The sequence below is a fragment of the Lontra canadensis genome, unplaced genomic scaffold, assembly GCF_010015895.1.
Source record: "Lontra canadensis isolate GAN:19392208 unplaced genomic scaffold, GSC_riverotter_1.0 scaffold130, whole genome shotgun sequence".
NCBI lineage: Eukaryota > Metazoa > Chordata > Mammalia > Carnivora > Mustelidae > Lontra > Lontra canadensis.
The window spans coordinates 3,239,979-3,267,896 of record NW_022631124.1 but is presented as its reverse complement, the minus strand read 5'-3'; the positions used below and the strand labels follow the sequence as shown (position 1 = coordinate 3,267,896).

Genomic DNA, 27,918 nt, shown 5'->3' with positions numbered 1-27,918 from the left:
TCTATTCTGTTCCACTGATCTATGTGTCTGTTTTTCTGCCAGTAACATACAGTCTTAATGACTAAAGCTTTGTAATACAGCTTGAAGTCCAGAATTGTGAAGCCTCCAGCTTTGGTTTTCTTTTTCAACATTCCTTTGGCCATTTGGGGTCTTTTCTGCTTGCAAACAAATTTTAGGATTGTTCTGAACAGGGGTAATTTTAACCTGTTTTCTTCAAATAGAGACTTTACATAATAACTTCAATCATCTTAAATACTAAGTACAAAGTCATCCCCTTTAATAAAACATGGAACGTTGTATGACAGGAAGAAGGTGAGAGTAGGGGTAGTGAAACATTTTCATTTACAACCACAAAAAAAATTTCTATACATATGTGTTACCTGGCAGAGGGCAGTGGCAGGACAAAGCTGGCCCTATTTGTACACAAAATCATAGGTCCAGGACAGGAGAGAAGGTAGACCTTGGGTTTGGAGCCCTCAGGAAAGATGTGCAGGCTGGTCTTGATGCCTTTGCTATGGTCCCCCCCACCCACCCAGATGGAAACCCTGAGGGCCTGGGCCAGCAGGATGGTGTGGATGTGGTTATTGTCCCTTTACATGACCTCTACCTCCTGGTGGCAGAACTCCTTGACAGTCTGCCCACTCTCAATGGGCACATCTCACACTACAGGTAGCCTGAGGTGAGCAGCTGCAGAGAGACTAACAGGAAGTCCAAGGTCCTCTAGTTGCTGAAGGAGGCCAACAGATTGACTACTGAGGTATGCTTCTCCATCTGCTCAATCAGGTCTGTAAAACATGGGTGGAAATGTTTAAACTGCGAACCCAGTAAAGGCCTGGGAGACGAGGTCCTCTTTGATCTTGGCAGACACACGCTTGAATTGCTAAAACTCCTTGTTCACATTCAGCAGCACCTCCAGGTGCGAGCATCCAGAAGCACAAGAGAAGCAGTTCACATAAAGCCTGGTCTTACAGATGTACAAGAACTTTTGGTAAAGATGCTCAATCTTCTGTTGACAGATGTCATCCTCAGTGTACTCCCTGTACAGAATGTCAGCTCCAACAGCTCCAAGAACAGAAGGTTCTGCACAGCAATCTTTTATTGAATTTGGTCCTGCTGAGCCATGGTATCTTCATCATAGGCCAGCCAGACAGTTAACACCTTTAGAGTCACACCGCCCAATGGTGGCTCCTGATTTTGTTACTGAGATTCCTCTACAACTATCTTTAAATGATACTGTATTCCTACTTTAGGAAAAGAACTAGAGGATTTATCAAAATTATTAACAGCCTACAGTGAGGTATCACTCGCCACCCACTGAAAAGGTCAAAATGAGAAAGAGTGAAAATACCAAATGTTGGCATAGTTGTGGAGTAACTAACATTCAAACATTGCTAGTAGGAGTATAAAATGGTTTAACTGCTTCGGAAAACTGGCAGTTTCACAAAGAGTCAAGTATATATGACCCAGAAATTCCAGTCTTGGTTTTGTTTCCAAGGGGAATGAAAACATCTGTCCACTAAAAGCGTTGTACGTAAACATTCTTAGCAGCTTTTTTCATAATAGACAAAAGGTAGGAATAACCCAGGTGTCTATTAAAAGAAGAATGGATAAGCAAATTGTGATCTATTCATATAGTGGAATACTACTGAGCAATAGAGGAACAAACTACTGATATACCCAATGTCATGATGAGCAAAATAAGCCTTACATAAATGAGTGCATACTATACAACCCCACTGACCGAAGTTCTAAAATAGTTCTAAATTAGTTCTAAAATAGTTCTAAGTTCTAAAATAGTTCTAAAATTAATTTATGGTGATAGAAATCAGATTAACAGCTACCTCTAGCAGGGAAGAACTGAGAAGGGACATAAGGGAACTTTTTATGGTGATGGAAATGTTCTATTTCTAGTTGCAGGTTACATGAATATAGGCATTTGTCAAAACTGACTAAGCTATATACTTAACGGTCTCTGCATTATATTACTGTATGTAATTTATACCTCAAAGTAAAAAAGTCCTTAGAAAAAATTAGTAAATAAAGCCCATTCAGGCATGGATTGCAGTCTTGACAGAAAACATGGAAAGCTTGTGGAATCTTAAACACAACGAAAAACAAAGCTCTTATTAGGCTTAAGGTCTTGGCCTGAAGCACTTGTTTTGCTTTTGTAAATAAAAGCATACTAGAAATATTATACTGATATTTCTCTGTAAAGGAATTATTATGGTAAACCCTTTCATACCAAAACGATGTTTGCCAAAAACAGATTCAAGAACAAAGAGAAAATGTCTTTGTTTTCTATTGGAGAAATTTTCAATCATATCATACCTTGTGAGTTTTTGAGACTGGCACTTTATCTTGTTTTAAACTTTTCGTTTCATTAGCAGCATGTGAATTTCCTTTCAATCTCTGTATTGTCATAAACTCATACTTCCTCTGCAACAGTACATATCCATGAATTAAAATACAATTGTATTAAAGGTGAGAAAAATCCAAAAGCAATCATTTAAAATTCACTTGTGTCAAAAGAGCAGACAACTTACCTGTAAATTATCTAAACGAGCTTGAACTCTCTTAGCCTGAATCTCCATCTTCTTGTTTTCTTCACTTACTTCATTTAACTAAAGTGAAAAAACATTAAATTCTTCAATATAAAACTTAAGCTGATTTCATACTAAAGGTTTCACAAATATATTACCTAGTCTATATAACCAAACAGTGTAACAAAACAGAGGCCACATTCATAATTAAAAAAGATCACTGCTCATAGTAATTAGACTTATGGAAATAATTTTGAAATGTATAAAAATAATGTATCACTATGATATACACCTGAAACAGGATATTGTATGACAATTATACTTTAATAAAAAAATAAAAATTTTAATCTAAAAAAATAACTAAAATCATCATTTGTCCCCAAAGTACTAATAGTATCTAAGTTTAACTTCATTCTATTTGCAAGTCTCTTGACATCTTATAAGTATATATTTTAATGGGAAATGTCTTTAAATCGAACTTTTTATGTATATACAGAAAAGTGTACAAATCATTAAGTATGCAGTATAATGAATTATTGAATTTGGATTAAATATATAAATTTAGGAAGAAGTGACATGTTTACAAACACTAAGTCTTCATATTTATGAACATAAGAGCATTCCATTTATCTAGGCTTTATTTATTTTCTCTTAATGTTTTGTACTTTTCAGTATATGTGTTAGTTATAAATTAATAAATATTTCTTTTAAATTTATTCCTGGATAGCTATGTTTTTTTATTCTATTATCTGTGGTATCTTTCAATAAACAACACTATTTGATTACTGTTGGCATATAAAAATACACTTGATTTTTGTGTATTGAATTCACATCCAAGGATTCTCCTACATTTGCTTTATTCTAAATTGTTTGTATATTTATTTGGATACCTGTGTATACAATTACATAATCATGTTATCAGTAGATAATTCTTACTTCTTCCTTTCCAATCCTTATTTCCTATTTTTTTCCCCTATAGCACTGACTAGTACAGTGTTCAATAGAAACAGTAACAGTGAGGGGCACCTGAGAGGCTCAGCGGGTTAAGCCTCTGCCTTCGGCCCAGGTCATGATTTCAGGGTCCTGGGATTGAGCCCTGCATCAGGCTCTCTCTCTCTGCCTGCCTCTCTGCCTACTTGTGATCTCTGTCAATCAAATAAATAAATAAAAATCTTAAAATAAAAAAAAAAAAGAAAAAGAAACAGTAACAGTGAGCACACTTGCTTCCTTCTGATTTTAGAGGGAAAACAATAACAAGTATGATTTTGTTGTTGGGTTTTTTTGCAGTTACCTTATCAAATTTAAATTCTCTTTTATTACTAGTATCATGAGTTAGTGCTGAATTTTATTATCAATAGAAATAATATGATTTTTCTCCTTTTATCAGATGTTAATTTTCAAATAATAAACCACAATTTTCAAATAATAAACTTTGTTTTCCTGTACTAAATCCACTTAGTTATTTTTATGTATTGCTAGATTCAATTTGCTAATATTTACAATTTTTGCATCTATATTCCCATGCAACTAGCTTGAATATTTCTTTTTCTGTAATAATCTTGATACATTTAGTTTCAAGGTTATCCTGGCCTCATACAAGGAGGGTTTTTCTTTTTCTATTTATATTTAAGGTATGTGATGTTTTCTCCTTAAAAGAAAGTCTTAAGTCTTACTGCTCCTTTTATCTTTATCTAATGTTTTCAGCAGTCTGAAATTAATGTTCTTATGTATGGTTTTCCTCAACATTTATCCTGCTTAGGCTTAACATAATTTATTGTTTTTACAAGTTTTGGATAATACATGGCCATTTCTCTTCACATACTTTGTTTTTGTCCTATGATCTCTTTTTGAACTCCCATGTTAAAAATTTTAACTGAACATATCTCTTTTATAAATTTGTTTATTCTTTCTCCACTCAATGTTTTTACTTCAAAACTTTTTAGGATCAATAGGAAATGATCTTCCAGTTCATTAATCCTGTCTTCTGCTGTGTCTCATCTGCTATTAAACCCATTCGCTGGAGTTCTGAAATTCAATTAGTGTATTTTTAAGTTTCAGAATTTCATTGTAATTCCTTTTTATAAAGTCTCCTTCTCTAATGAAGTTCCCAATCTTTTTTTCTACTTTCTTGAACATATTAATCATTATTTTAAAGCCACTGCCTACTAGGTCCAATATCTTGATCATTGCTAGGTATATTCATATTGTTTTGGGCATTTTTGTTCCCTTTATATTGAGTTATGTGATTCTGTCTTTTTATAATTTTTCGTAAATTCTAGTTAGTTAACATGCAGTTCAATATTGGTTTCATGAGTAGAATACAGTGATTCATGTGATTCTTTTAATGTAATGACTAATTTTGTATAGAATGACAAAGAAAATTTATAAATTTTGTACATAATAATTTTCTTTCAGAGCAGGCTCATTCTTTTCTTTGCTAGATACCCCAAATGGGGACTGATTACCTTATTCCAAACAGGAACTAAGGTCAGTTAAGACCACATTTCAGCTTCAGGAGGGTTCCATATCTATAATTTGCCTCTTCCTAGGATGCAACCCTGATCCTTTCAAATGAAAGTCTATGGTATTCACAAGGACCTTAAAGCCTGATGAGTCCTGAATATTAATCCTTGACTCCTCAGCTTGTTAAGACTTAATAGAAATTGTTTTATTATCATTATTGTTATTATTGCAGACTTATGTCCAATGCTACCATAAATTACTATGCAAGTCAGTCACAGAAATAACTTACCTTTTTATTTAGCAATTTTAAAATATAGTTAAGCTTTGAACCATGATGGTCATCAACCCGTGGGCAATAAAAAATTCACATAGAACTTTTCACTCCCCAAAACACTTTAATAGTAGCTTACTGTTGACAAGGAACCTTAGTGATAACATAAAGTCAATTAATACATACTTTTTATGTTATATGTATCATATACAATGTTCTTATATTGAAGTAGGCTGGAGAAAACAACAAGTTATTAGGAAAATCATAAGGAGAGACATTCCAAGATGGCGGAAAAGCAGGAGATCTTAGTTTTGTCTGGTCCCAGGAATTCAGTTAGAGAGCTATCAAATCATTTGGAACTCCAGTGAACTGAACCAGAGGTCTAAGAAAAGAATTGCTATAATTCTACAAATAGAAAAGCAACCACTTTCTGCAAGGTAGGAGGTGTGGCAAAGTGAATCCTAGGCAATATATTGGAAGACAAACCACGAGACCGATGGAGACCCACGAGACCATGTGGTATATATATACAATGCAATAATACTTAACCATCAGAAATGATGAAATCTTTTCATTTACATTGACATGGATGGAACTGGAGGGCATTATGCTGAGTGAATAAGTTAATCAGAGAAAGACAATTATATGATCTCACTCATGTAGAATTTAAGAAACAAAACAGAGGATTATAGCAGAAGGAGGGAAAAATAAAACAAGACAAAATCTGAGAGGGAGACAAATGAGAGACTCTTAATCAAAGGAAACTAATCAAGCGTTGCTGGAGGGGAAGGGGATGGGGCGATGAGGTAACTGGGTGATAGACATTAAGGAACATGATATAATGAGCACTGGGTATTAGGTAAGACTGAGGAATCACTGAACTCTACTTCTGAAACTAATACTATAAGAATTAATGGAATTTACATTTAAAAAAAAAAGAGAAGAGAAAAAAAAGAACATCAAAAAAAGAAAAAAAATGAAGAGGGGTGGATGCCGAGACGGGGAGGAGAAAGGGAACAAAGTGACCCAGATCAGCAGAGCATACTCTTGAGAAGCGGTGGGAAAATGCAATTCCTGGCCTGATCTTTGTCATATCCAGGATTACTAAAGGAACATAATTCTCCTGAATATAATGAGAAAAAAATATAATAAAAGTAAGATAGTAGACTCTGACATGAAAAAGAAAGAGAAAATCATAAGGAAGAGAAAATATGTACAATATTGTACTGCATTTATTAAAAAAAAAAAAACTTCATGTAAGTGGAACACAGTTCAAACCCATGATATTTAATGGTCAACTGTATATGTGTGTGTATATATATACACATATATATGCATATATATATATAATTCATCATACCAAAAGCTGGCAAACTATAGCCCATGGATCAAATCTGAACGCTTATTGTTATAAATAGCATCTTACAGCCATGCTCATTCACTTACTTATTGCCTATAGCTACTTTTGCATTATGTCAGAATTGAGGCATGACAGACTTTATGTCTCACAGAGGCCAAAATATTTACTAGTTCATCCTTAAAGAATAAAATTGTTGACTCCTCATTTACACTAAACAGAGTAACAGAATAAAAAAGCATTCTGCTATCTGGTACCAAAGGGTTTCTCCCAAGCTCTTTCAGTTTGGTCAAACTAGATCAAAAATCCAATTATCATTAGGTCTATCACTTAATAATTCACATATCCACTTCACTCACCACACACCCATACAAACATACAAAATTATTAAGAAATAAAGAAACCCTTCTCAAAAAAAAAAGTGCTAGAGTTGTATAGTGAAAGAAAAGTGTATAGTGAAACACTCGTGTTGAGCACAGCATACTATATAACATTGTCAAATCATTATGTTTTACATCTGAAACTTATATGTCTTGTGTCAATCAACCGTACTTCAATTAAAAAAAGAGAGGAGTGGGGTGCCCGGGTGCCTCAGTTGGTTAGGCGGCTGTCTTCAGCTCAGGGTACGATCCCAGGGTCCTGGGATTGAGTTCCTCATCAGGCTCTCTGCTCAGTGGGGAGTTTTCTCCTCCCTCTCCCTCTGCTCCTCCCTCTCCCTCTGCCCCACCCCCTGGCTTGTGCTCTCTCCTCTTGCTCTCTCTCTCAAATAAATAAAATCTTTTAAAAAGAGAGAGAGAACACACTAGATTGAGAGTGTGATGGGAACAAGTAATCTCTCCAGGGATAAAGCTGGCTTCCAAACAACAATAAGTGAAGGCCATCCCTACTTCTACTGTGGGAGGCCATAAATGAATTCAGGGAAGCCAAAGAACTTAGATCAAATGAGAAATGTACCTAGTTGTCACTGCCAGTGAGAAAGGTTGTAACAAGCAGTAACTATAGGATATCAAAAACAGAAACTGAAAACATACAGCTACCTAAGGAATTCCAGGATGCAAATTATCTCTGAGAGTCTGACCTTAGTTACATTTTAGAATCCATGAGTCTTCCAGCCCAAAGTTTTCATTTTTGAAGTGACTGGGTTTACCCCAATTTCTGCTCACCTACTTCTCCTCTTTACACAAATACAAACATAATCATTCTCCTGTCTCCCTCGAACGTATTCTTTGTCATCTTTCAGTCAAAAACTGGTGAAAGTTAAGAAAAAAAAAAAAAGAAAAAGAGATACAACCCACAAATATATTTGCTTTGCAACTTCAGTTTTATTAAGCAGTAACCTAGATCATATCACTTACATAATCACAGTACAATATGACAGCCCTCTGTATGATAGCACTTTGTGTTCATGCTAGTACAGGCCCTAGCATATAACAGATGTCCAAAAAATAAATGAATGTTAAATAAGCAGTAGTATAAAATAGCAGTTAAAAGAAGTATTAGCCAAAAAACAATGCCTAAAACTCCCCAAATTATCATGTCTTTTTAATTTTTTTTTGCTTGTTTTAAATCTATTAATTGCTCTTATATTTTAAAAAATTCCAAACTGCAAAAACATCTCAGCTGGATGCTAAAACAGATGATGAGAAATCAAAAGCTTAACAATACCATATTTATATTTGCAAGTATTATAGGAAATAAAGTTAGCAAATAAAGTTAATTAAAACTTTAGACTGATATATAATTTGTTAAATAAGATGATATAAGTTTTAAAAATCTTATAATCTAGTATTTACTAAAATAAGGTCTTACCTGCTTTTTTAAGTTATCATTCAGTTCTTTCAGTGCATCAAAAGAGGACCTTAGCCTCTTGCTTTCTTTGTTTCTTTCCTTAAGAACTTCAGTTAAGTGCTCAACTTCTGCATCATGTTGCTAGAAGGGAAAAAAAATCTGATCTAAAAATTAGGTAAGGATTCCATGTCACTAAAGCTATTGAACACAAATCAATTAAAAATTAGAACTCCTTGAATCAGGACTTTAATTAGTGCATTTAAGCATATGTGACCAATACTGCAAATAATTTATAAAAACTGTGTCATCAACCAATGTAATAACTAAGCATTAAAAGCATTTGTTAAGTTCCTATTAAAAAACTATTTTGTTTCTGCTCAAAAAAAATCCACTGGATCACACTGAAATAATTTCTATCACATCATAGAATGATAAAACAATGAGAGATTTCTTATCTTCTTCAAGAGACTAGTCAGTTATTCATACCTTTATAAATTAAAATTTAACAAGAAACAAGATGGGATTGGGAGGAAGACAAACCATAAGTGACTCTTAATCTCACAAAACAAACTGAGGGTTGATGGGGGGAGGGGGGTTGGGTGAGGGAGGGTGGGGTTATGGACATTGGGGAGGGTATGTGCTATGGTGAGTGCTGTGAAGTGTGTAAAACTGGTGATTCACAGACCTGTACCCCTGGGGATAAAAATATATTATATGTTTATAAAAAATAAAAATTAATTAATTAAAATTTAAGATTTACGTTACCCTTGAAAAGAAATATCCATAGATAGAACTAATTCCTTGTTCTAATTAAGTAGCTAAAATTGTTTACATCTCAAAAAATTTAAAAACAATAAAATTTCTCTGAGTCTCAAACTATTTTCTCTGTTTAATCAGCTTTATAGATAATTCAAATAATTTAACCGTGTAATTACATTTAAATGAGATAACAGGTTTTGACTTAAAGTGTAAATATGTATAATTTATTTCACATTTTATTCTCAATTTATTTGTAATATATTAAAACAAACAAGTTTCCATAGAAAATCAAGAAAATGAATTAATTACTTTCTTCCAAGTAATCATATAGGTACCATTAAAATAAAGCTGTTATCTTTACACTTAGTAAGAATAACAGACAGACAAATCTAAAGAGAAAAAAAAAATCAAGAATAAATCTAGGATGGAAACCTCTTGAGAATCCAAGCATTTATTTTCCTGCCCTGTTTAAAATCCAATCATTTGAAAACATTAGCTTTATGTAATTTTATTATTACACTAAATGATTCCTTAAAGAACTTAGTATATATAGTCACAAATAGTTATTTCAAACATTAGGTTAATATTCTCATTCTCCAAATTTTTCCAAATCCAAAAGATACTAAAAATATGGGATATGAGTTCCATCTCCAGAATGGCAAGGTAAGCCCACTACACTCTAGTTCTGTTAATGATTACAACTAAAAATCTTAGACAAAACACAAAAAAGTAACTACCGTAAGGACTGTAAAAAGTAAACAGAATCAGGGAATTGTAAAAAGGAGTGAAAACATGAAGAAGCAACCCTCAAGAGGGTGAAGTTTCCAGGATTTCTGTTTCTCTTTTTCTCTAGTAGTCTTGCCCCAACACAGGCCCCTGGCTACTAAAGTTCACCTGCAGCATAGGCTGCTAAAACTCTGAGAGAAACTCTACCCTCCCACCCAGGGATGCCAGGAAAAAGGCCACGGTGAGCCGAGGGATGTGGGGAATATCAGAGAAGAGATTCAGAAAGAGCATCTTTTCATTCTGGTGTACGTAAACTGTTAGGAATCTGGCTAAACCCTAAGCTGCCCAAGCATAGCACTGACAAACGCGGCAGAGCAGATCTCTCCAAAAAGTGGAGAATCAGAGCTCAGTTTAAAAATACTACAGGGGGCGCCTGAGTGGCTCAGTGGGTTAAAGCCTCTGCCTTTGGCTCGGGTCATGGAGCTCTCTGCTCAGCAGGGAGCCTGCTTCACTTCCTCTCTCTGCCTGCCTCTCTGCCTACCTGTGATCTCTGTCTGTCAAATAAATAAATAAAATCTTTAAAAAAAAAAATACTGCGGAAGTCTCAGACTAACCCCCCAATTCTGTAAGCACGGGAATGACACAGAGCACCATAATAAATGTCTTGAGAACTGAACTAAGATTTATGTCACTACCTGAGTATCAGACTAAACCTAAGTAGCACATGCACAAGACAACTCTGAAGCAACATTATAAAAGCTCTGAAAACTGAACTGAGATTGGGTCACTTCCCACAGAAGGTGAGAAAGAATTTTGGTCTATACCTAATCAGAATGGAGTATGAAAAATGGAGGAGGAAGATCCTTAGCTCACCTCTTCTTGTGAACACACCAGAGCTGCAACTAATGGGAGATCAACCTCCTCTGAGAATAACCTGAAGGCTACCAGAACAACTCTTCCACAGGAAAAGATACAAAGAAACAGGGACATCAGGAAGGATGGGAGAGGCAGAAATACAATCTGGTCAGAAACAAACCCTGGCAACACACAAGCAGGAGGAATAGCACCGATCTGGAGGTCCTAAGGAGTGTTGGGGTTCAAGCTCCTTATCAGGCATACTCCCACCCTTGCCCTGGGGATCTGCACTAGGAAGACTAGTCCCCATAATATCTGGCTTTGAAAATCAGCAGGGCATAAATACAGGAGTATTGAAAAATTAGCATGCCATGCATGCCCTAACTTCTGGAGAGCTGCAAGCTAGTAAGAAACCAAGACTCCACACAGAAAGGGTCTGCACACAATCTCACTCACTTCAAGACCCATCACAGAGGTAGCAGTGTGAAAAGTGCCTGCACCATATATAAGGGGTATCTACTAATTTTAGCATGTGTGCTAGAGAAGCAAGAATCTGCAGGAAATTTCTCTGGGAGAAAAAAAACATGGGGTGCCATTTTGGGGGGGCCCTCCTTCAGCCTAGCTGTTCCATTGCCTATGGGTGACAGTTTTAACACTCTCCATCTATCTTGCTAGCACTGTTCACCTCACTCTGGCATTCCCCTGCAAATCCACCCCACCCTTCCCACAGGCACCCCTCCTGATCCACTACACCTGGCAGGCAATCTGAGCAGCAACCACCCTGACACACCCAGTTGGCATCCTTAGTCAGGATGGGCAACCATTCAAAGAAACTCTTGTCTCAGGAAGGGGGAGGCAGCTTCACAGTCACCCACACAGACAGCAGCCATAGATGTGCCTCTCAGCCAGCATGCACCTACAGTAGTCATGGCCAGGCACTGTAGCCAGGTGGTGGCCCAGGGAATAGTCCCACCCTCAACTCTAACAGCAGGAATTATACCCCAGTCACAAGTGGAAGGCACACACAGGGGACAGCCCTGGAGTACCTGGTTTTGGTGACCAGGGGATTATACTTCTGGGCCCCACATACTGCCTTCTGTTGAAGGCCCATATTCAATGCCAGGAGACGTAGCTGTCTTACCTAATACACAAAAACAGACATTCAAACATGGTCGTAAAGTTACTTTATTTTGGGGAGAAAAATGGATGAACTCAGTGAGAACCTCAACAGACACAGAAAATGTAAAAAAGAAGCAATCAGAGATGAAGAATATAATAACTGAACTAAAAAATATACTAAAGATAATCAACAGCAGATTACAAGATACAGAACAGAAATCAGCAATCTGGAAGACAGGGTAGAGGAAATCATTCAAATTAAACAACAAAGAAGATGAAAATAGGTTAAGGGACCTCTAGAACAATATCAAGCATACTAACAACTGCATTATAGGGGTACAGAAGAGAGAAAGAAATGGATGGAAAATTATTTGAAGAATAGCTAAAAACTACCCTAACCTGGAGAAAGAAAGATATCCAGGTCCAGGAAGCGTAGAGAGCCCCAAAAAAGATGAACCCAAAGAGATCCATATCAAGAATCATAATAATTAAAATATCAAAAATTAAACTTAAAAAGATAATCTTAAAAGAAGCAAGAAAAAAGCAACCAATTATATGAAAGGGAACGCTTAGGGGAACCTGGGTGGCTCAGGAGGTTGGGCATCCAACTCTTGATTTTAGCCCAGGTCATGAACTCAGGGTCATGGGATCAAGCCCCATGAGATTCTCTCTTCCTCTCCCTCTGCTCCTCCCCCAACACACATGTGCGTGCATTCTCTCTTAAAGAAAGAAAGAAAGGGAACATTTAATTATGACTATCAGCTGATTTTTCTTTCTTTTTTTTTTTTCAAAGATTTTATTTATTTATTTGACAGAGAGAGAGAGAGATCACAAGTAGGCAGAGAGACAGACAGAGAGAGATGAGAAGCAGGCTCCCCGCTGAGCAGAGAGCCCCATGCGGGACTCGATCCCAGGCCCCCGGGATCATGAGCCGAGCCGAAGGCAGAGGTTCAACCCACTGAGCCACCCAGGTGCCCCTATCAGCTGATTTTTCACAGGCTGGAAGGCAGTGGCATGATTTAGTTGAATTGCTTAAATAAAAAAACCTTTGTGGTTGTAAACAAGAATATCTTACCCCACAAGGTTATTATCACAAGGCTATTATTCAGAACTGAAGACGACACAGGGTTTCCAAAACAACAACAACAAAAGAAGTTAGAGTCCTCACCACTGAACAAAGCCCAGATGAAATGTCAAAGGAATTTCCTTAAGTGGAAAAAAATGAGCCACAACTAGAAGTAAAAAAAAAAAAATCACTGAAACATTTCACTGGAAAAAGTAAACATACAGTAAAGGTAGTATATTGGTTATAAAGCTACTATGGAGGTAAAAAACAAAGGTAGTAACATCAACTATAGTTATAATATTTATAGTTAAAGAAAACACAAAATTAGATGTAAATATGACATCAAATACATAAAATGTGGATGGGTGGAAGTAAAATGTATTGCTTTTAGAATGTGTTTAAATCTAAGTGACTATCAATTTAAAATAGAGTGCTATATACATAGGGTGTTATATTTGAACCTCATGATAACCACGAACCAAAAACCTATAATAGATAAAAAATAAAGGAAGCCAAACATAAAACTAAGGAAATTTATCTAACAACAAAGGAAGAGAAGAAGAAAGGTAGAGAGAACAACTATAAAAACAAACAGAAAACAAAATTGCAAAAGTACATACCTGTAAATGGACTCAATGGCTCCAATAAAAAGACATAAGGTGAGTGAATGGATTAAAAAATAAAACCCATGGGGTGCCTGGGTGGCTCAGTTGTTAAGTGTCTACTTTTGGCTCAGGTCATGATTCCAGGGTCCTGGGATCAAGTCCCACATCGGGCTCCCTGCTCAGCAGGGGGTCTGCTTCTCCTTCTCCCACTCCCCCTGCTTGTATTCCCTCTCTTGCTGTGTCTCTATCAAATAAATAAATAAAATCTTTAAAAAAAAAAAAAAAAAGAACAACAAAAACCAGTCAAGAGACTAACTTCAGACCTAAAGACATGTACAGATGAAGTGAAGAGATATAAAAAGATATTCCATATAAATGGAAATGAAAAAGCTCGGTAATTAGTACTTACATCAGACAAAATAGACTTTAAAACAAAGACTGTAACAAGAGACAAAGAAGGGCACTACACAGTGATAAAGGGATCAATCCAACTAAAGGAAATAACAATTGTAAATACCTATGTCCCCAACATAGGAGTACCTAAATACAGTAAGGGAAACTGATGGAAATATAACAACAGCTGGGGACTTTGTTACCCCACTTATATCAATGGTTAGATCATCCAGATGGACCACCAGTAAGAAAACCATGATTCTAGGGGTGCCTGGGTGACTCAGTGGGTTAAAGCCTCTGCCTTCAGCTCAAGTCATGATTCCAGGGTCCTGGGATCGAGCCCCACATCGGGCTCTCTGCTCAGTGGGGAGCCTGCTTCCTCCTCTCTCTCTGCCTGCCTCTCTGCCTACTTGTGATCTCTGTCAAATAAATAAATAAAATCTTAAAAAAAAAAAAAAGAAAACCATGATTCTGAACAACACATTAGAACAGATGGACTTAACAGATATATACAGAGCACTCTATCTAAAACCAGGAGAATACACATTCTTCTCAGATGTACATGGAAACATGAGCATGGTGGCATGAAACTGAAGATCAATTACAAGAAAATGGAAAACACACAAACACTTGAAGGTTAAACATGTTACTAAATAACCAGTGGATCAACAAAGAAACATAGGAAATCAAAAAATAACTGAGACAAACGAATATGGAAACACATCATTCTAAAATTTTTGGGACAGAGAAAAAGAAGTTTTAAGAGGGAGATTTACAGTATTACAGGCCAACTTCAAGAAACAAGAAAAGTCTCAAACAATCTAACCTCACACCTAAGGGAACTAGAAAAACAAAGTCCAAGGTCATAGAAGGAAAGAACAAATAAATGAAACAGACCTTAAAAACTAGTAGAAAATAGAATTAGAATAGAAAAAATGAACAAAATTATGATTATTTAAAAAGATAAACAAAAACCTACAGCCAGCTGCACGATGAAAAAAAAGGATTCAAAAAAATAAAATCTGAAATTAAAGAGAAGTTACAACTGACACCACAAAGAATCATAAGAGACTATTATTTAAAATAATACACTAAAAACTTGTATGACCTAGAAGAAATAGATAAATTCCTAGAAACATACAATGTTCCAAGACTGAATCAGGAAGGAATAGAAAACCTGAACAGACCTATTCCTAAAACCAAAATTGAATCAGTAATCAAAAAATGCCCAACAGGGGTGCCTGCATGGCTCAGCGGGTTAAAGCCTCTGCCTTCCGCTCAGGTCATGATCCCAGGGTCCTGAAATCGAGCCCCGCATCAGGCTCTCTGCTCAGCGGGGAGCTTGCTTCCTTCTCTCTCTCTGCCTGCCTCTCTGCCTACTTATGATCTCTCTCTGTCAAATAAAAAAAAAAATGCCCAACAAACAGATGGCTTCAGAGGTGAATTCTACCAAACATTCAAAGAAGAGTTCCTATCTATCCTTCTCCCAACTACTACAAAATTATTTAAGAGTAAGGACAAATTAATTCTGTGAGGCCAGCATTACCCTGATATATTCCAGGGATGTAAGAACGGCTCAATATTCACAAATCAATACGATATGCCACATTAACAAAATGAAGGATAAAAAACATATGACCATCTTAACAGATGCAGAAAAAACGTTTGTCAAAAGGCAACATCCATTCATGATTAAAACTATTAACAAAGTGAATATAGAGGGAACATACTTCAACATAATAAAGGCCATATATGAGAAAGCTACAGCTAACATCATACTCAATGATGAAATGCTGAAAGCTTTTATTCTAAGATTAGAAACAAGACTAGAATGCCTACTTTCACCACTTTTATTCAACATAGTATTGGAAGACCTAGTCATAGCAAGATTGGGAAGGAAGAAGTAAAACTGTCACTATTTGCCAATGACAACATATTATATATAATCAACCCTAAAGAATTCACCAAAAACTATTAGAACTAACATGGGGATTCGGTAAAGTTGCAGGATACAAAAGTAATATACAGCAATTAGTTGTCTTTCTATACTAATATCAAAGTAGCAGAAAGAAAAATTAAGAAAACAATCCCATTTACAACTGCACTGAAACCAATAAAAATACCTAGGAATTAATTTAACCAAAGAGGTAAAAGACCTGCATTCTGAAAATTGTAAGGCATTAATGAAAGAAATTGAAGATGTCACAAATAAATGGAAAGATGCTCATGGATTAGTTCAAATAATAGTGTTAACATTTCCATACTACCTGAAGTAATCTACAGATTCAATGCAATCCTTACCAAAAATGCCAACAGCATTTTCCCACATAATTAGAACAAATAATACTAAAATTTGTTTGGACTACCAAAGACCCCAAATAGCCAAAGCAACCTAGAGAAAGAACAACAAACCTGGAGGTATCATACTCTCAGATTTCCAACTTAACTACAAAGCTATAGTTATCAAAACAGTACAGTGCTGGCACAAAAAATGACGTGAAGATCAATGGAACAGAACAGAGAGCCCAGAAATAAACTCATGCTTATTTGGTAAAGTAATCCACTACAAAGGAGGAAAGAACATACATTGGAGAAAAGACAGTCTCTTTAATAAATGGTGCTGAGAAAACTGAACAGCTACATACAAAAGAAACTGCACCACTTTCTCGTACCATATACAAAAATAAACTCAGAATGAATTAAAGACCTAAACGTAAGACCTGAAATCATAAAACTCCTAAAGTAAAATGATGGCAATAAACTCCAGGACATCAGTCTTAGCAATACATTTTTATTCTGTCTCTTCAGACCAGTGCAACAAAAACAAAAATAAGCAATTGGAGAAAAATATCACAATTTGATCTACATCAAACTAACAAGTTTTTGCACAGTGAAGGAAACCATCAATAAAACAAAAAAGCAGCCTACTGAATAGGAGAAAATATTTGCAAATGATATATCCAAAATATATTTGGATACTGGCTAATATTCAAAATATATAAAGAACTCATACAACTCAACAAAATAAACAATCCAATTAAAAAATGGGAAGTGGACCTGAACAAATATTTTTCCAAAGAACATATATCGATGGTTAATAGGTACATGAAAAAATCAACTTCACTAATAATCAAGGAAATACAAATCAAAACCAAAATGAGATATCACCTTACGACAGTCAAAATGGCTTGTATCAAAAGCACAAGAAATAACAAGTGTTGGCAGGGATGTGGAGAAAGTGAAACCTCATGCACTGTTGGTGGGAATATAAATCGGTACAGCCACTCTGGAAAACACATGGAGGTTCCTCAAGAAATTAAAAATAAAACTACCATATGATCCTGCAATTCCACTTCTGGGTATTTACCTAAAGAAAATGAAAACATGAATTCCAAAAGATATATGCACACCTACGTTCACTGTAGCCATTATTTACAATAGCCAACATATGGAGGAAACCTAGATGTCCACTGATAAATGGACAAAGATGTACAAATACACAGTGGAATATTATTCAGACATAAAAGAGAATGAAATTTTACCATTTGTGACAACATGAAGGAACACTGAGGGTATTAAGCTAAGTGAAATAAGTCAGTAAAAGATGATCACTGCTGACTTCACTTTTACGTGAAATCTAAAAACAAAACAAATGAACAAACAAAACAAAACAGAAACAGACTCATAAAAGAAAGAACTGGTATGGCTGCCACCAGGGGAGGGAGGTGTGCAGGAGTGGGCAAAATAGGTGAAGGTGGTCAAAAGGTACAAACTTCCAATTACAAAATAAGTCAGAGATGTAAAGTATAGCATAGAGTATATAGTCAATAATATTGTCATAGTATTATATAGTGACAGATGGTAACTAGTTTAACGTGGTGAGCATTTCATAATGCATATAAATGTCAAATCACGATGTTGTATATCTGTAACTAACAAAATATATGTCGACTATAATGTATAAATAAACAAAGAACTCAACTGGGCTGACTACTCAAAAAAATAAACAGTCTACAGAATATTAGAACAAGATCCAGAATCTGTACAATATCCAAAAGGTCCCACATACAATCCAAAAGTCACTGAACCAGAAAATGTGCTAACTCTCAAGAGAAATGCCAATCCTTACATGATCCAAGTGCTGAATATTTAGGTACATTCCCTGAGGTAAATACAAATGAATGCAAATGGAAAGATAAAAATTCTCATAAGGAAAATTAAACATTATTTTTTAAAAGAACATAACTAGCAATTTTAGAACATTAAAATGTCAGAAATAAAAAATTCCCTAGATGATCTCAGTAGCAACATGGAATGAAAGAAGAAAAAATGAATGTAACAGTAGATAATAGACATTATCAAATCTGAAGAACACAGAAGAAACAGATGAGGAAAAAGGAGCAAAGCAGTCTATGGTGTAACACCAAAAGACCTAACATATGAGTCACTGGAGACACAGAAGGAAGAGAAAGCAGTTGGAACATAACAAAATAAGTGAAGAAATAATTGGTTGAAAACTTCCCAGATTTGGTGAAAGACATTAATGTACAAAGTCAAGATGTTCAGGGAACCCCAAACAGGATAAACTCGAAGAAAAGCATGTGGAGATACCTCATAATTAAATGGCTGCTGGAAAACAGAAATAAAGAAAATCATGATTCTATTTACATGACATTCTGGGAAATGGCAGAAGTACAGGGACAGAAAATAGGTCAGTGGTTACTGGCAGGGGGAGGGGGTACTAGGGGCAGGGAGTGATAACTACAAAGGGGCATATGGTAACTTTTGGGGTGCTAGAATTATTTATTAGGATTATAGTGGTGATTACAAGATATATGCATTTTTCAAAACAGAATTTAATTTATTCTACTTAAGTCACAAATATAGTAATGTATCTGTTGATATGAAACAAAGTATACCCTACCACCTAGATAATGTTCTTGATAAAAATATGCAACCTAAAAAAAATCCTTAGGAAACAATCAAGCAAATCCAGAATATGACATACTCTATATGACTGCTGGCCTGGAATCTTCAAAGAAAAGTCTCACAAAAGAATGGCTGACTGCTCTAGATTCAAAGAAACCAAAAAGGTATAAAAATCAAGTATAATGCATGAATTCTATCTAGTTCCTTGAACAGAAAATAAAACAAGCAATAAAAGATTTCAATACAGTGGGGCACCTGGGTGGCTGAGTTGGTTAAGAATCTGACTTAGCTTCAGTTCAGGTCATGATCTTGGAGTTGTGGGATTGAGCCCTTTGTTGGGCTCCATGTTCAGCAGGGAGATGGCTTGAGAATATCTGCCTCTCCCTCTCCATATCACACTGGCACGCACACTTTCTCTCTCTCTCTAATAAATGAATAAAATCTTTTAAAAAAGTACCTTAAGGGGCGCCTGGGTGGCTCAGTGGGTTAAAGCCTCTGCCTTCGGCTCAGGTCATGATCTCAGGGTCCCAGGATCGAGCCCCGCATCGGGCTCTCTGCTCAGCAGGGAGCCTGCTTCTCTCTCTCTCTCTCTCTCTCTCTCTCTCTGCCTGCCTCTCTGCCTACTTGTGATCTCTGTCTGTCAAATAAATAAATAAAATCTTAAAAAAAAAAAAAAAGTACCTTAAGACCCAACTGGGAAAGTGAATGCAGACTGTATATGAAGTTAAATTATTTTATTAGCATGATAATGATGTGGCAAATGTCCTTATGCTTAGGAGACACACAGTCCTAAAATTAAGCACTGATAATACTAAGGAAGTATTAGGGGGTGCTGAGTCATGATTTTTACAAGTTAGTTTCAAATGGTCCAGGAAAAACTACATGGGGGGATGGGAGAGTGGAGAAGAAATAAAGCATATGCTGCAAAATGCTAATAATTAGTGAATCTAAGAAAAACAGAAATTACATTACTCTGAAATCAAATGCTATATAGTTACCTCCTTTATAATCTGAAATCTTGTAAGAACCTCTTCTTCGACACCTTTAATTTTACTCAAAGCAGTTTCATGTCTGAAAAGTAGTTGTTCTCTTTCAACTAAAAAATGTTCCCGCTTTTGAAGTTCTTCAGCAAACTCTTGCTGTGCTGCAGTTTCACACTGTATTAAAATGTCAGATTCAAGTGTTTTTAGAAAGTACATTCACGAATTCTATAAATTGTTTTATTTACTGAGGTTGTAGCTTAATCAAATGATGTTTAGGACTACATGGGTACAAGTAAAATATGGATTACAGTAACAGCTAGACTATCATCATAGCATATAAGCGTGCACAGAAAATATATCTTGTTGCAAAATGATGTGACAATGTAGTGAGATTCGACTCTGAGGACTCAAGAGAATTTGGGGTCCAAAATGCAACTGTATTATGCAGAATAATCCCCCATCCAGCTTCAATTCCACATTCCACTTCAACTTCACCATCTATTCTTTTCCCTATACTCTCCATCCCCTTCCCTTCTTGTCCTTCACTTGGGCTAAAAGACCCCAGCCCTGCATTATAGCACTAATCTCAATGCCACATTACTCAATACCAATGGAGAAAACACACACACACAACAAAGTTGGACTATTGTAAACTCTGGGAACCTCTAACTGGATTCTCAATGAAGTCCAGAAATCGTTTTATATTTTCATGGTTGGCTCTCTCTCCCCTATTCTTCACAGTGCCTATTTCAAAACCTTCACCATTCTTTACTTTGAACAGCTCACCTCCTACATGATTCTGTGCAGACAGCCTCATCCCTAATTCACAGAGAAAACAGAAGACAGCAGAAGGAAACACCAGCCTCCTGCCCTCAAGACACACAGGTTTCTCCTTCCCTCCCATTACAAAGGCAAACTCAGGATCTCACTGCCTTCTGCCTTCTTTGGACACAGCTGTGCTAATAATCCCTCTAATATTTTTTTTTACAGATTTTATTTATTTATTTGACAGAGATCACAAGTAGGCAGAGAGGCAGGCAGAGAGAGAGGAGGAAGCAGGCTCCCTGCTGAGCAGAGAGCTGAAGCGGGGCTTGATCCCAGGACCCTGAGATCATGACGTGAGCCAAAGGCAGATGCTTTAACCCACTGAGCCACGCAGGCGCCACTCCCTCTAATATTTTTAATCTCTTCCATCTCATCTGAAGTGGGGTTGCTCTTGACCATACCCACTAACTGCCTCTCTTTCACAAAATTCTTTAACACTTTGTCTACACCTGCTGAGCTCTATTTCCCAATCACTCCTCAATTTACTTCAATCTGGCCTCAGCCAGCATCCTCCTACTGAAATGACTTACCCATTATTATATCTGAAGGTCACTTTCAGTTCTAATTTTATTGAGTATCTCAACAGCATTTTATACGATAGGCCCTTTCTTTCAACCTAAAATAATCTCTTTCATTGGACTCTACGACACCACATTCTCCTGGTTTTCCACCTCACTCTCTGGCCACGGCTTCTCAGCCTCCCTTGGGGGTTCTGCTTTCTTTACTGTCATTTAATTACTAATGTTCCTCAGGATTTGGGCTTAAGTCACTTCCCTCTGCATCTTATTCTCTCTGCTTACTTCCCTCCACTCGATGGCTAAATTACTGTGTATATGCTAACTTCTCCCAACCTACAACTGCTCAGCTTTTTCTCCTAAGCTCGAATCTCAAGTCCAAACTTCCTACTGAATATCCCCACCTGTATGCTCTCAGGTAGGACAAATAAAAATGACCAAACTGAATTCAACTAGCCATCAGGGAAATGCAAATCAAAACCACAATGAGGTATCACTTCATACCCACCAGGATGGCCAGAATCAAAAAGACAGATAACAAATGTCAATGATGTCAATCAGTTAAGAGTCTGCCTTCAGCTCGGGTCATGATCCCAGGGTCCTGGGATCCATCAAGCTCAGTGTCAGGCTCCCTGCTCAGTGGGGAGTCTGCTTCTCCCCACCCCCACCCACCGCCTCTGCCCTCCCACCCCTGCTCATGTATTCTTTCTCTCTCAAATAAATAAATAAAATCTTAAAAAAAAAAAAAGTAATGGTGTTTTAAAGAGCCTAGAATGCTACATGGCAGTTAAAATGAATGAAATAGAACTACATTTTCCAAACATACAAATCTCAGAAATATAACAATGAACAAAGCAAGGAAGTTGCAAAAAGAAATCCACAATATGTCATTACTTATGTAGTATTTTAAAACATTCAAAGCAATACATATATATGAATACATAAAAGTGTTAAAACAGGACATAATGGATCCACACTAATTTCAAGAGAGTGCTGAATCCTTGGGTAAAGGAAGAGGATATGGGATGGAGGAAGGCTGTTTCAACTCGAATCAAAACATTTCATTTTCTTTAAAAATATCAAACAGAATTATTAATAAAATTAATTGTGCATTAATTATGCAATATGGGCAATGGGTACACAGTTGATAGTATAATACTATCTAGGTTTTTCTGTATCTCCTAAGTATTTTACAAACTTTTAAAAACCAAACAGCAAATGAAAAGATAATATTCATAATAAAGGAATTATTTCCTACACAAAACAACCTCCATGACCTACTGGATCCATCTCTTAAAAATGTTGAGAATCTGGGCACCTGTGACTCAGTGGGTTGGGCCTCTGCTTTGGCTTGGGTCATGATCTTAGGGTCCCAGGACTGAGGCCTGCATCGGGCTCTCTGCTCAGCAGGGAGCCTGCTTCCTCCCTCTCTCTCTGACTGCCTCTCTGCCTACTTGTGACCTCTGACTCTCTCTCTGTCAAATAAATAAATAAAAATCTTTAAAAAAAAAAAATGTTGAGAATCCATCCACTTCTCTCCATCTAGAAGGCCCTCATCCAACCCAAGACACCACCAAGACATCTACATCTCTTGACACTCTGCCCTCTGTCTAGATCTCACGTACTGATGACAGCTTTAAATATCTGTATGTAGGGGTGCCTGGGTGGCTCAGTGGGTTAAGCCTCTGCCTTTGGCTCAGGTCATGATCTCAGGGTCCTGGGATAGAGCCCCGCATCGGGCTCTCTGCTCAGCAGGGGGCCTGCTTCCCCCTTTCCCTCTGCCTGCTTCTCTGCCTACATGAGATCTCTCTCTCTCTGTCAATTAAATAAATAAAACCTTTAAAAAAGAATGAAAGAAAGAAAGATATGTAAATTACTACCAATTTAGACACCCATCTAAGACATATGTTCTAAATGCCAAGCTGATACATTTATTTACATTAGGTCTCCATTAAAGTCTCAAACCTAATCCACTCCAAACTAAAATCATGATCTTTCTACCTACATTCATTCTTTCTCCAAGTTGTACAAACCAGAAATGTGGAAATTATCCTAGACACCTATTCTCCCTATAGCACATCAAACTCAACATACTAGCCCATTTTCACCTCCAAAAGCCAATCTCTAATCTATTCAATTCCATTTCTCTGCCACCACCCAGTCCAAGTTACCATCACCTCTCACCTGCAGTATTACAGTAGGATATTCTACCCAATCTCCCAACTTCCATACCTATGTCCCTCCAACCAACCGATTTAACTATACATTAGATTAAGCAACTCCCCTGCTCTAAAAATCCTCAGTTACCAACTACATTTTCCTTGAATGAATTTATCATCATGCTTCTGGGACTTCTCATATTAGACTATCACAGTCTAGTAGGCTAATCCCCTACTCTTCCTCCAGGGTATAAGTTAAATGATACTTTCTCAGAAAACCTTACCAATCTATCCTAATCAGGTTTCATATTATATCTGAACTATTCACTTAAATTTATAAGACTAACTATATGGGTACTTACAATTGATTCTAAAAAGCCATGTGTGGCAAGAGCCATATATATTTTATCTACTTCTATATATTCAACACTAAGCACGCAAAGGCATATTAACAAGTATTCAAACATATGCTGAATAAAATCACAAAATATGACAAAATGTGTATACTTAATGATGACCAACACAATAGAAGACCAAAAAAAATTTTTTAAGTTAGATTTGACTATAGATTAAACAAGATTAATTCACTGCACTTCATGTTTTAAAAAATATTTCTTTATTGTGTTTGCAATAAATGATATATCTTTAAACTTTGCTTATTCTTTTTTATCTCATAAAGTATTAGCACAGGAATCTTCCCAATGTACTATTTATAACTCTGTCACTCACTTGCTTAAAAACCTGTAGCCAGCCTGAGTGTTCCTTCCCCAGGCTGGTAAGTTCAGTCTAACAAATCACTCCTTTCCAAAAACCTCCCACCCCCAACTCTTGCCACCTGGAATGCCCTTCCCACTCCTCTCCTTTTTAAATTTTACCTCAGTCAAGTACCAAGTTATGTCTCTTCCTGAACTGTTCACAAGTGATTTTAGGCCAAAATAATCTTTTTCTGAAATGCTATGGTAATTATAACCTGAATTATTCAAACAAAATGAGATATTGGAGTATTTTTTTAGATACTGGTTTTTTAAAAAATGTTTATTTCCTTATATACAAATATAGCAGAATTCCAACTAGAACAATTTTGGTCAGGAATTGTGTAGTACACATACTTTTCCTCCCTTCTGTACTCCCACCTAGTGGACACTTGATAAATACATGAAGTACATCCTTTAGAAACAAAGAAACCCCAAAGACGATAAATACCAATGTTCTGCATCGAATTTTGGTGAGAACTGACCAGAGAACTTCTTACATATACATATGTAAAATAATGAATCACGACACTACTTCAAAAAGCACACTGTAGGGGCACTTGGCTGGCTCAGTTGGAGGAGCAAGTGACTCAGGGTTGTGAGTTCAAGCCCCATGTTAAGTGTAGAGATTAAAAAAAAATAAACTTTAAAAAAAAAAAAGGACACTTAACCAGATTTTATTTTTTTTTTTTTTTGTTAAAAAAAGATCTCATTCATTTGTTAGAGAGAGAGAGAGAGAGATGGCGCACAAAAGAGAGAAAGCACAAGCAAGGAGAACAGCAGGCAGAGGCAGAAACGGGCTCCCTGCCAGAGCAAGAAGCCCGAAGTGGGATTCAGTTCTGGGACCTTGAGATCATGACCTGAGCCGAAGGCAGATGCTTAACTGACTGAGCCACCCAGGCGTCCCAAGATTTTGTTTTTTTCTTAAGCAAGGATGGGAGGGAAATAAAGAAATAAACACAAAGCAGGAAACAGTTGGAATCTAAGAAATATGCCTATACCTAAAAACACCATTTTTCCCTCAGCTATGAATTTTTCTCTTCAATATTGTAACAAATTTGTTTATTCCTTGTGATAAATTTGTGTTTGTTCCCTTTTGACTTTGTCTCAACACACTTATCTAATTAAAATGAAATACTCTGTACTCAAATTTTATATATGTCTCGTGCTTAGAACATAAATATATCTCAATTCTCAATTCAGTTTTTAGTTCTTACCTGCAGTTTCTGATGTATTTGAAATAACTCATCATAGATCTGATTAATCTGATGTGGAAGTATTCTCTGCTTGTTTGGTGCTTTAGATGTTGAACAGCTGACACGTCTCAGAGGAGAGTCATTTGCATTACTACAACATTCAGTCCAATTTCTTGAATTTGATGCCACATTAGTTGGCTGGGCAACTGCTAAAAAACAAATTTAATTATAAAGCTTATTAATTTATAGTTTTAAGTATTCTCAGAGTACTCTTCAGGAAGAGGTATTTTAAATATGAATTATAGTATTGTTAAAAAGTCTCCAGTATTAAAAACAGTATGGAGGTTCTTCAAAAAGTTAAAAATAGAACTATCCTATGACCCAGAAACTGCACTACTAGATATTTATCCAAAGGACACAAAAATAGTGATTCGAAGGGGCACATACAGCTCAATGTTTATAGAAGCAATGTCCACAATAGCCAAAATGTGGACAGAGCTCAAATGTCCATCAGCAGATAAATGGATAAAGATGTGGTATGTATGCATGTATATGTGTGTGTGTTACATATATACATATATATACAATACACATACATATACACATGTACACACACACACACACACACACACACACACACAGAGTAGAATATTACTCAGCCATCAAAAAGAATGAAATCTTGCCATTTAAAATGACATGGATGGAACTATAGGGTATTACACTAAATGAAATAAGCCAAAGATAAATACTGCATGATTTCACTCATAGGTAGAATTTAAGAAACAAAACAAATGAACACAGGGGAAGTAAAGGAAAAATAAAATAAGATAAAAACAGAGAGGGAGGCAAACCATAAAAGACTCTTCTATAGGGAACAAAATGAAGGTGTCTGGAGGAACGTAGGTTGGGGAAAGGAATAAGTGAATGATGGGCATTAAGGAGGGCACTCGATGTAATGAGCACTAGGTGTTACAGGCAACCAATGAAATCACTAAATTCTACCCCTGAAATTAATAATACACTATGTTACCTAAATTGAATTTAAATGAAAAAATTTTTAAAGTCTCCAGTATTATATGCAGAAAGAATTATATATAGCAAATGTGGTAAATGTTAAAATTAGAAAATCTGGGTGAAGTCCTTACAGAAATTCTCTATGCTCTTTCTGCAATTTTTCTGTAAGCCTGAAATAACTTCAAAATGGACTTTAAAGTGCATAGAAACACTCAGGTATTACCTGCCTAGGCCAAAATATGTAGTTACATCAGAAACCCCTAATCACATTCCCTTCTCTCCTCTAAACCAAATTAACCTAACCCAAATACAGCATTAATCATTGCTTTTTTTTTTAAATGTTTTATGATCTGGGTAAAAATTTAATAAAAAATTAAGACTTTGTTTTGCCTGGTTTTAAACCTTATATAATGTCTGTAATTTATATAATGATGTAATTACGTAATTTCTATTACCTCCTTTAAATATGTTCTTGTATTAATGACAGAATCAGGTTCACAAATCTTCACTACTTTATCCTATTTTATATTTTTATATGTCAGCATTCCACTGCAGGTGGATATTCAAGCTCTTTGTCTACACAGGTGCTCTACAGTCTTGCATGTGGCTGCTGGTACACATGCTCAAGAGTTTCTCCAGGGTATATGATTAACAGCAATATTGCTGGATCATAAGGGACATGTGCAGGTTCAACTGTGCCAGTGATGCCAAACTGCTTGCCAAAGTGGTTGTATTAATTTACTCTCCTATATTAATTTACTCTCCCAACAGCAATGGATGAACAAGTTCCTTCTGCTTCACTTCTTTACCAACACTATATTGCCAGAATTTATTTTCTGTTAGTATTGAAAGTGGTTTTAACTTGCATTAGCCTTCTTGAGAACCCTAGCTTTAAGAAAGGGGTCTCCTAGGGGCGCCTGGGTGGCTCAGTGGGTTAAAGCCTCTGCCTTCGGCTCAGGTCATGATCTCAGGGTCTTGGGATCGAACCCCACATCGGGCTCTCTGCTCAGTGGGGGGCCTGCTTCCTCCTCTCTCTCTCTGCCTGCCTCTCTGCCTACTTGTGATCTTTGTCTTTCAAAAAATAAATAAATAAAATCTTTAAAAAAAAAAAAAAAAAAAGAAAGGGGTCTCCTATTGCACTCCCCATCTTAGACAGACCTTAGGGAGCCAAAATTAAAAAAAAAATAACACAAATTTTTAACAAAGAAAAAAGTTCTAGAGGGCCTGGCTGGCTCAGTCTGTTAAGCACCACCTCAAGTTCGGCTTAGATCATGATCTCAGAGTAGTGAGATCAAGACCCATGTGAGGCTCTGCACTTTGCAGCAAGTCCACTTGGGATTCTTTCTCCCTCTCCCTCTGTTCCCCCTCCTCCACATGTGCATGCAAGCAAATGCACTCCCTAATAAATAAATCTTAAAAAAAAAAAAAAATTGTACCTCACTCAGTTCAGGAAATGCCCCTAAAGTGAAAGTTCCATTTTTTAAAAGATTTTATTTACTTATTTATTTATTTAGCATATAGGAGGGGGAAGAGAGGCAGAACGAGAGGGAGAAAGAATCCCAGGAGACTCCAGTGGAGCACAGAGCCCTACACTGGGCTCAAT

The 27,918-nt window shown here is 36.4% G+C and overlaps 1 protein-coding gene and 1 pseudogene across 10 annotated transcripts in view; both read right to left on the bottom strand.

The window, feature by feature from the left end:
* CCDC138 (coiled-coil domain containing 138) overlaps window positions 1-27,918 on the bottom strand; it is a 114,979-nt gene that overhangs the window by 80,834 nt on the left and 6,227 nt on the right. For 7 of the 10 annotated variants that reach the window (XR_004380836.1, XM_032842398.1, XM_032842401.1 and 4 more), the window contains 5 exons: window positions 25,323-25,510; window positions 19,870-20,028; window positions 8,441-8,560; window positions 2,544-2,621; window positions 2,329-2,436 (listed from right to left, as the gene is read on the bottom strand). Coding sequence is in view for 9 of the 10 variants with exons in the window: in XM_032842398.1 (XP_032698289.1) it covers window positions 2,329-2,436; window positions 2,544-2,621; window positions 8,441-8,560; window positions 19,870-20,028; window positions 25,323-25,510 (653 nt within the window). In the remaining variant the exon portion in view is untranslated. Of the gene's footprint in view, window positions 1-2,328; window positions 2,437-2,543; window positions 2,622-8,440; window positions 8,561-19,869; window positions 20,029-24,228; window positions 24,278-25,322; window positions 25,511-27,918 lie in introns of those variants that run through there. The other 3 variants (XM_032842400.1, XM_032842402.1, XM_032842408.1) reach the window with 2 other exon arrangements.
* On the bottom strand, window positions 343-1,194 carry LOC116857956 (annotated as a pseudogene).